The following is a 10,784-nucleotide window of genomic DNA, read 5'->3' on the forward strand; positions in this document are numbered from 1 at the left end:
CTCTATGCTTGAAGGTGAGTGCGTGTTAAACGAGAAGGTGCAATGTGTTTATGTAAGATTCCTTGTGGTACTGCGGAACTGAAACTTACTTAATAAATGTATATCTCTCTGTAGTATACTGTCAAAGACAACCAGCATGACACCACACTCAGTCACATTATACTGACAACGGGCAAACCATCAGTTACATAACCACAGTGCTGAACATTAAACAACAAACAGTAACTACTACTTTAAAGATTCTGGTAGAAAAATAATTCCCAAACGTAGCTATCTCTTACGGATCCTAAAATCGGGACGTTAGATAATATTAGTACGTCCTTTCAAGACAGATTGTGTAAATTTTAAACATTTTTTTACATTATGTGATACGATATCAAAATGACAGTAACGACAATGTTTGGAATTTTGGTATCCCGATGTTGTAGCAATCATTAGTCTTAAGATCGAATAATTCCTAGTTTCTGATAATGTGATCTATACAATCTGACCCCATATACAATATAACAATAAGCCATTGTTTCTATTACTGGTAACTGAATATTAATCATTACGAAGCAGACTTGGACATCCAGCATAAGGTAATGACAAGTTAACTAGGACAAACCTGAGTAATATATCCACATATGTAATATTATTTGATAGCTTTATGTATAATGTATACAATGTACATGTATAATTATACCGAACATTTTAGCACAAGGCCTTAGTTGACATACGTAGATGTATGTGTTTTTTTAGTCTGAAACGCTTGTCAACAACTTTTCTTTTATTTGTGTTACCTCAAGAAAATGCTAGCATTCCTAACATTGCACCAAGCATGTAGAGGTGAGACCTGTACGACTTTCAGAGAGAACGATACAGGCTAAACCAAGGATCGGTGTACGTGCATGCACGTGCATAGATAGATAGGATAAAATACTCGACGGGAATGAAGCAATTGTCAAGAGAAGAACATGTTATCAGGTAGAGGAGAAATCTGACACCGATATAGGGCTATACGATGTACTGTATATAAGTAGTGGTGGCACCAACACGCCCAGAATCTCTATCACAGCCTGTCATAAGGTCGGGTCACGTTACCCATATACCACTGTTCGCGTGTATACATGGCTACCATATTGTTGAGTATGCAAACAATATCCGTTTTCCAAAATTATGTCAAAATCACTTACAACATACCTAAAATATCAATTTTCTTCAGCGTCAAACAAGACTAACTTAGCAAGTCAGTGATATGATTATCCATCATGAAATCTTGTTACACTAACTTAGGTTATGATTACTACATGGACAACTAAACGGAAAGGTGATATATCTGTATCATTTCTACCGAAGAGAAAATGTCAATAAATATGCTATATAGTTTATATATGTGAACGTGAATTGGTTATCACAACATTTTACATAGGTCACTGTTCATGGAGTTCATGATGTTCTGCTTTTTAACATCACTACCAACACCTTTTTTACCCTTTGCATCACTCTCCCCTGTAATCCTCCAAATTTTTTACTCGGTACATTCTCAGGTTCGTCGATCGTCAAGGAAATATTTCATTAGAGACAACAATCGTTTTTTTTTTTAAACTGTCTTCATTGTCGTCATCAAACTACTAATTATACACGTCCGATATATCTCACAGTCAGCAATCGACACCAGAAGACACCTACGTCAGCAAATATGTTCCGAGAACGTCGGTGAATGTCGTATCAACTGCGACATGGCATGAATCTGGAATTTCTATTCTCACAGAAGAAATTCATAAATTAAACAAAATGAATCGTATCACAATGTTTATTTTACTATTGCAGTAAGCCGTATTTGTGATTTCATATTAACCAGATATTGAAGAACTCGACTGATATAGAAGGATTCGTCTCTGCCTTCAAACTCGCAAGTGTATGTAATTGATGTTATGAATAGATAATTTGTCATCGAAAACAATAGCATCTTGTCGGTTTAATATCAGAAAGTCAAATCAAGAGTTTCTTTCTAAGTTTTCCAATAATGTCAGGTTAAAGAAAACGACATTACGACTTGGACTTTCTCTTAAATTCTGTTAATTGTCTGCTTGAATAGCACCAAATTCAATGGCTTTAATTTTCTCTATTCCTGATTAGGCCGTCGTATGTTACTGTTTTTATACTTATTTGTCCCGCTTTGTTATTAACAATTCTTATTCTCACTGCCGTTTGCCTTTTTTTCTACGATAAAACACACATAATATGTTTTGAAAACAAAGTTATCGGATTCATTAGCCTTCCATTTCATAGAAAAATTCATGTCCAAACTTAAGTCATTTTCGCTGTCCACAATATTAAAAACCTTGTACGTGAAGAAATTCGTATCGATGGATTTTGATGTTGTACCTTATGTCTTGACGGAAGATCCCATTAAACCCTTTACAATCACAAATGAAGGGCACTGAAGAAATACCTCGTCTTTGATTGGTTTGAAAAGATGCGTGACGTAAATAGAAATTCCTTTTATTAGAAATAGAACAAAACGGTAAAATATGATAAATTATCGGTTTCACTACAAAATCAATAAAATCTCTACAAATGGAAATGCAGAATAAAAACAAAAATATAATAATTGTATTTATAACATCGATAAATTGATCACATTCACCTTTCTCCTTCTAATCTCCGGGCTTAAGATGAAAGTCTTTTCGAGGCTGTCAATGTGACAGTATTGTATCTTAAATGTATACTTCAGAAAACACATGTATTTATGTGATAAGTATAAAAAAAACAGCAACAAAATTACCGACGTGTTAACAGAATATCAAATCTATATTCAAAGTCAAAGGAACTAGGCCAACCTGCTTCTCTAAAACCCCTTTGTTTTTACTTTATCTGTAAGTTGCCGACATCTTGCACGAAAATCTCGATACTTGGAACAAGACCGTGAATATTGAGTGGGCGTCGACACTGAATTACACCATGGTGTTTCGGGAGCATGGTTGTTGCTAACTCCTTTTTGGAAATTCACAACAAGGACATTGCAATATTCACGCTTATCATACAACTTGGTGGAATTATGTAAGTGTTTCGTTTTGAGGTATGAATAGATCAAGGTAGGGGCCTAATGTAGGAGAGTAGTAGAAGTTTCTTTGATTTCCAACTCTGGTGGGCAATTCACTCGGCCTGTTTATTTCTCATTTGTTAAGCGTAATACATATCAATACAGATTTGTATGAAAATATGAAAACAAACCAGCCAAGAGAAGGCCACCATTTGTAGGTATGCCAATGACCATTTTTAGCCATTTTTAAACAGAAATTCGATCATTTTTACCATATATTTGTACATCAGTTCATCTGACTTTGAAAGAAAACATTCATAATAAGAGAAAGAAGGCGTGCCGTTAGCTTAGAGAGTGTATGGTAGTGTACAGAATGACAAAATGAAATGTTCTTACAGATGAAATGATTCAGGAGAAAATGGTGAAGGTTGATCAAATGTCGTTGGTGTTTTGATTCTTTGATTCAACATGATAGTCAGAAGGGTGAAAGGATGAACTATTAGACGAGCAAGCAATAAAACCTTGTTGATATGGATTCTTTTGATGTTTGTATATACAGTATAATCAGACAAGGCTGTCAAGTGGCAGTTTTAATGATTATTATTAAAGGCATGAAAAGGAAATATTATACAAATTTTAAAACATATATAATATATGGTCCTACGAGATCAGACCAGCGATGTTTATCTGTGACAACATTGCCTACGAGATCAGACCAGCGACGTTTGTCTGGGACAACATTGCATACGAGATCAGACCAGCGATGTTTATCTGTGACAACATTGAGAACTTGACCAGACCAGCGATGTTTGTCTGTGACAACATTGCCAACTTGACCAAACCTGCGATGTTTGTCAATGACAACATTGCCAACTTGACCAGACTAGTGATGTGTGTCTGTGACAACATTGCCTACGGGATCAGACCAGCGATGTTTTGTCCGTGACATCATTGCCAACGTGACCAGACCAGCGATGATTGTCTGTGACAACATTGCATACGTGACCAGACCAGAGACGTTTGTCTGTGACAACATTGCCTACATGACCAGTCTAGTGATGTTCGTCTGTGACAACATTGCCTGAGTGACCAGACCAGAGATGTTTGTTCGTGACAACATTGCCTACGAGACCAGACCAGCGATGTTGCACGATATATATCATAAGTATAGTTGATACACCTGTAATGAAGTATTTTTTACCACAACAATCTGTAACTTGCTGTTTCATCATGCCTCATGATTTTTCTCTCTATCACCTTTAAGTTTACTACCTGTCACATCGTTCTGACAATTTTTTGCCATCATTCATACCCTTTCCTTGCCCTACATGAGTATCCATGTCCATTTTCGGGGTTTAACTGTCAGCATTTCTATAAATACGTTTGTAGTTTTTGAGTAATCATGTTACACGGTGAAATAAGACGAGCTATATATGTGAATGTCTCACATTCCTCACTTTTTGTCTTAAGACAATTACTTGTCTTGAGCTCGTCAGTAAGGTTGGGATTGACACCAGGTGCTGGACAGCCAAAATAGTTCGGTATTGTGATGAACAAGTGGCTGTAAACATCTCAGCTAAGGTTTCCTCTCAGTAGTAACAGTATACTACCTCTGTAGAGCCAGTTACTGTGGGATAAGCTCAGGTGTTCGGTTCTACCATGTACTACAAATGTCTTTGTTGGATGTGTTTGCTCTAGTTGAAGTAATATCTCAGAAGTGTGACCTGATTAAATAAAATCTGAGGAGAATAGAAAACAAAGGATGAATGTAACCAATACGATATCACTATTGTAAACCACATATCAATGGTTATCGTCTGTTGTTTTCACAAATCTATGTATATCGGACTAATTTCACAATCAGGGTTAATTATTTACAATAGTATTTTATCACCCATACAATAATTGATGTTAAACACCATGCCAATCAGAAAATGCTTTAGCCTAAAATATATTTACAGGTGAAAAACAGTAAAGAAAATACCAATTTGTCAGCATAATCTTCAAAAATAAGGCAAAATATTAACAAAAGAATGATTTACAAGGATATGAATAGTACAAGGATAACAGGTTCAGGTGTTCCAGAAGAGTAAGGGTCTTCTGCTTCATCGACGACACCCGCCAAGTAGGTCTTGGTCAATCCAGGTAAGTACGTATACAAAAATTACAACAACGGGACCAACAGGCAAACTAATGAGCATCAAACTTGCCGAGCTTCATATCGCCTAAGAAGAAAGAATATTTTCCAATAAGATCATTATGACGACCACAAAAGCTCACCTTCCTTTTCATCTACCTGTATCTATCGAAGTCCTGTGTTGTGAGTTTGTCTGTCAGTTGCCAAATTTAGAGAAATACTATTTGGTCGTATAACCAATGTCTTAGTTTGTCTACAATTGAGGCCCTCAGAACCACTGGCGAGTCTTAGAAGGACGAAACAGCTGTATGGTGAATTTCTATTAATTGTTTGTCCCTAAATTTGCTTTAATAGGTGCTATTTACTTGTGTGTCTTTTGTACAATCTTCCATATCGCATGGGACTGATTACAAATTTTAAGAATTTACATATACAGTCATTCTTTTAATATTTTTCGTCAGAAAAACAGAAGTTCAGACGATGTTTGAAACAAGATTCCTGGCTATTAAAGTTGATCCCTAACCACGTCCTTTTGTAATACAATGATCTATGTGATCTAGAGAATCACAAAACATAATCAGTCATTGCTCTTACACGATAATCAACTTTATCATATCCATTATGCCTCATTTTATTGTATACGACAAAAACAATTAGTTGCGATATTGGCACCACATGTACTATTTCGTTTTTTTCCTGATTATGAAGGTGAAGCATCACAACAATTACAACAAGTACAACATATTTAAATACTTCGGTGAATGTCAATGCCTATTGGCCTGTTGTTCTATCATGTAAGCTTTATCTATCTTACAACAATTGCAAAACAAGCGATCAGCTTATATTAGTTACTCTTGTTGGCTCGAATGGCAGCGAGCGGGAGGGAACTGGAGCACCCGAAGGAAACCCACGTGGTCGGGCAGGTGACCCCCTCCAGGGAATCGGACGGTAAGGTGAAATGCAAGGGCGTTACCACTGCGCCGCTCCGCCACCCAATTATTCTATAAAGAGTCGAGTGTATGTATACTTTCTTGTATCATATATATCATACACGTAAAAAGGTAAACATAGTTAGTATATTAGTTCTTACGTTAATGAGAAGTAGTTTTCCTCCGCACTTTAGCCTGCAATATTAGTGATTTATAAGTGAAATAAGAGTACTTACAAATGAGAATCATACCAGTCGATTACATAATATACTCATATACTTTTGTGAGGAACAGGAAAAAACCACAGTTTACACCAACCTACTTATTCAACCATAAAATCACAAACAGAGATGATTTCAAACTATCGAAACAAACACCATCTGTAAAGTTTAAAGTCTTGAATCAGGTGTATTATATTACCCGCTAGCAAACTTAATTTGACAAATGGAGGCCACATACAAGTAATTTGATATTACCAAATGCCAGTCATTTGCCGATTGTGTTTATTTCAGTAATTTTGTTTGTTGTGGAAGATAACATCGTTTTTTCTTGGCGACTATAATGTCAACATACTTTATCACTAACAAATGCTGGTTAATGAATGTCTTGATTCCTAGACAATAGTATCAATTGGGCTAATTGGAAAATTATGGAAACAATTCAGGAAAGTAGTGCCCCGTATCACATAGCACTTGTAAAGCTAACAACTATCCTTACTCAATCAAAATGATATTATACCTGCAATGAATATCACCTTGAAAACAAATATTACTGATATCGATACAGCTAGACCTTCACAAAGCATATAACGTACAGTAATTATAACACTGTAAGTGTTATAACAGTCAAACCATGTGATCGCTCGACTGGAATCTGTCTAAGGCGATTACAAAAGGGTGAAAAATGGTCTTAGGGTGTTCATATGATGATAGCATTACAGAACACCTTTTACAGATAGTTATGGCCATGGCGTGTTTAATTTTTACGTTCATGATACCTGTATAAGTATTTTTTTTTCTGTATACATATCCCTTTAACCGGCTTCCTGTCTTCATTAAGATGACGGTATAAAAGACACAGGTGAACGACACCTTTACAGGAGAGTCAAACAAACTATTAACCTGCATTATACAGCAGCTACTAACTTCGTCCTTCTAGAACTAACCAGTGATGCTAAGGGCCAAAGCTTGAAGCTTAAAGGAAAATGAGGAAAATCGGAAGTGATCGATAGAAAATTCGATATTTAGATGCGGCGATACACTAGCTCATGATGTCATGTTTTAAATTGTAATATTTAGTTGATGTTGAAAGCGTAAATCTACTGATTTTTGATAGAAAGTTTAATAAAAGAAGTCGATAATGAGCTTTTATTTCTTCGCTAATGAAGCCATGCATTGTCCTGCTGTCCATGTATCTATGTATATAGCGTAATAACACATCACTATGTATCTAATGAAGCCAGATTACCAGGAAAGTCTTTGATTCGTACATCATATGTCATAAACAAAAGAACTGCGCCTTGTGTAACGATGCCTCAGTAAGGCCTCCAGAACGTGGTACAACACGTGAAACCATTGATATCCATATCCTGTTAAGGTTATTTTTCAGTTTCATGGTAGGTAGATGTATTTTTCAGATGTCATGAAATAGGGATACAGATTTTTTCAATTAATGTATATTCACGGCATCTTTTTCTGCATATTTTTTTAATTCTCAAAGAAAGCGGTTAAAGATTCCTACAAAATAATGACATTCACAGTAAACGCCATGCTACACAGAACATCATACTGTAACGGTCACTCTAATATGCATCAGACTGCAAGGGTCAATCTAATAGGACATCAGACAGTAAGGGTCAATCAAATAGGACATCAGACTGTAAGGGTCAGTCTAATAGGAAATCAGACTGTAAGGGTCAGTCTAATAGGACATCAGATTGTAAGGGTCAGTCTAATAGGACATCAGACTGCAAGGGTCAATCTAATAGGATATCAGACTGTAAGGGTCAATCTAATAGGACATCAGACTGTAAGGGTCAATCTAATAGGACATCAGACTGTAAGGGTCAATCTAATAGGACATCAGACTGTAAGGGACAGTATAATAGGACATCAGACTGTAAGGGTCAATCTAATAGGACATCAGATTGTAAGGGTCAATCAAATAGGACATCAGACTGCAAGGGTCAATCTAATAGGACATCAGATTGTAAGGGTCAATCAAATAGGACATCAGACTGCAAGGGTCAATCTAATAGGACATCAGACTGTAAGGGCCAGTCTAATAGGACATCAGACTGTAAGGGTCAGTATAATAGGACATCAGACTGTAAGGGTCAATCAAATAGGACATCAGATTTTAAGGGTCAATCAAATAGGACATCAGACTGCAAGGGCCAGTCTAATAGGACATCAGACTGTAAGGGCCAGTCTAATAGGACATCAGACTGTAAGGGTCAATCTAATAGTACATCAGACTGTAACGGTCAATCTAATAGGACATCAGACTGTAAGGGTCAATCTAATAGGACATCAGATTGTAAGGGTTAATCAAATAGGACATCAGACTGTAAGGGTCAATCTAATAGGACATCAGACTGTAAGGGTCAATCTAATAGGACATCAGACTGTAAGGGTCAGTCTAATAGGACATCAGACTGTAAGGGACAGTATAATAGGACATCAGACTGTAAGGGCCAGTCTAATAGGACATCAGACTGTAAGGGTCAGTATAATAGGACATCAGACTGTAAGGGTCAATCAAATAGGACATCAGATTTTAAGGGTCAATCAAATAGGACATCAGACTGTAAGGGCCAGTATAATAGGACATCAGACTGTAAGGGTCAATCTAATAGTACATCAGATTGTAACGGTCAGTCTAATATGCATCAGACTGTAAGGGTCAATCTAATAGGACATCAGACTGTAAGGGTCAGTCTAATAGGACATCAGATTGTAAGGGTCAGTCTAATAGGACATCTGACTGTAAGGGTCAATCTAATAGGACATCAGACTGTAAGGGTCAGTCTAATAGGACATCATGCTGTAAGGGTCAGTCTAATAGGACATCAGACTGTAAGGGTCAGTATAATAGGACATCAGACTGTAAGGGTCAATCAAATAGGACATCAGATTGTAAGGGTCAATCAAATAGGACATCAGACTGCAAGGGTCAATCTAATAGGACATCAGACTGTAAGGGCCAGTCTAATAGGACATCAGACTGTAAGGGTCAGTATAATAGGACATCAGACTGTAAGGGTCAATCAAATAGGACATCAGATTGTAAGGGTCAATCAAATAGGACATCAGACTGCAAGGGTCAATCTAATAGGACATCAGACTGTAAGGGCCAGTCTAATAGGACATCAGACTGTAAGGGTCAGTCTAATAGGACATCTGACTGTAAGGGTCAATCTAATAGGACATCAGACTGTAAGGGTCAGTCTAATAGGACATCATGCTGTAAGGGTCAGTCTAATAGGACATCAGACTGTAAGGGTCAGTATAATAGGACATCAGACTGTAAGGGTCAATCAAATAGGACATCAGATTGTAAGGGTCAATCAAATAGGACATCAGACTGCAAGGGTCAATCTAATAGGACATCAGACTGTAAGGGCCAGTCTAATAGGACATCAGACTGTAAGGGTCAGTATAATAGGACATCAGACTGTAAGGGTCAATCAAATAGGACATCAGATTGTAAGGGTCAATCAAATAGGACATCAGACTGCAAGGGTCAATCTAATAGGACATCAGACTGTAAGGGCCAGTCTAATAGGACATCAGACTGTAAGGGTCAGTATAGTAGGACATCAGACTGTAAGGGTCAATCAAATAGGACATCAGACTGTAAGGGTCAGTCTAATAGGAAATCAGACTGTAAGGGTCAGTCTAATAGGACATCAGACTGTAAGTGCCAGTCTAATAGGACATCAGACTGTAAGGGTCAGTATAATAGGACATCAGACTGTAAGGGTCAATCAAATAGGACATCAGACTGTAAGGGTCAATCAAATAGGACATCAGACTGCAAGGGCCAGTCTAATAGGACATCAGACTGTAAGGGTCAGTATAGTAGGACATCAGACTGTAAGGGTCAATCAAATAGGACATCAGACTGTAAGGGTCAGTCTAATAGGACATCAGACTGTAAGGGCCAGTCTAATAGGACATCAGACTGTAAGGGTCAGTCTAATAGGACATCAGACTGTGAGGGCCAGTCTAATAGGACATCAGACTGTAAGGGTCAGTATAGTAGGACATCAGACTGTAAGGGTCAATCTAATAGGACATCAGACTGTAAGGGTCAATCTAATAGGACATCAGATTGTAAGGGTTAATCAAATAGGACATCAGACTGTAAGGGTCAATCTAATAGGACATCAGACTGTAAGGGTCAGTCTAATAGGACATCAGACTGTAAGGGTCAATCTAATAGGACATCAGACTGTAAGGGTCAGTCTAATAGGACATCAGACTGTAAGGGTCAGTATAATGGTACATCAGACTGTAAGGGTCAGTATAATGGTACATCAGACTGTAAGGGTCAGTATAATAGTACATCAGATTGTAAGGGTCAGTATAATATGACATCAGACTGTAAGGGACAGTATAATAGGACATCAGACTGTAAGGGTCAGTCTAATAGGACATCAGACTGTAAGGGTCAATCTCAGGCTACA

The 10,784-nt window shown here is 37.3% G+C and overlaps 1 protein-coding gene across 1 annotated transcript; it reads left to right on the top strand.

Moving 5' to 3' along the window:
* The first annotated feature begins 6,031 nt into the window (after positions 1-6,031).
* Positions 6,032-10,442, top strand: LOC132552734 (uncharacterized). Its single transcript, XM_060216928.1, has 3 exons — positions 6,032-6,113; positions 7,910-8,632; positions 8,989-10,442. Exons 1-3 carry the CDS (start codon positions 6,032-6,034, stop codon positions 10,440-10,442), a joined length of 2,259 nt encoding a protein of 752 aa, XP_060072911.1.
* The last annotated feature ends 342 nt before the right edge of the window (positions 10,443-10,784 follow it).

The sequence above is a fragment of the Ylistrum balloti genome, unplaced genomic scaffold (genome assembly GCF_031769215.1).
Source record: "Ylistrum balloti isolate Yb309-2 unplaced genomic scaffold, AGI_CSIRO_Ybal_v1 Utg370274, whole genome shotgun sequence".
NCBI lineage: Eukaryota > Metazoa > Mollusca > Bivalvia > Pectinida > Pectinidae > Ylistrum > Ylistrum balloti.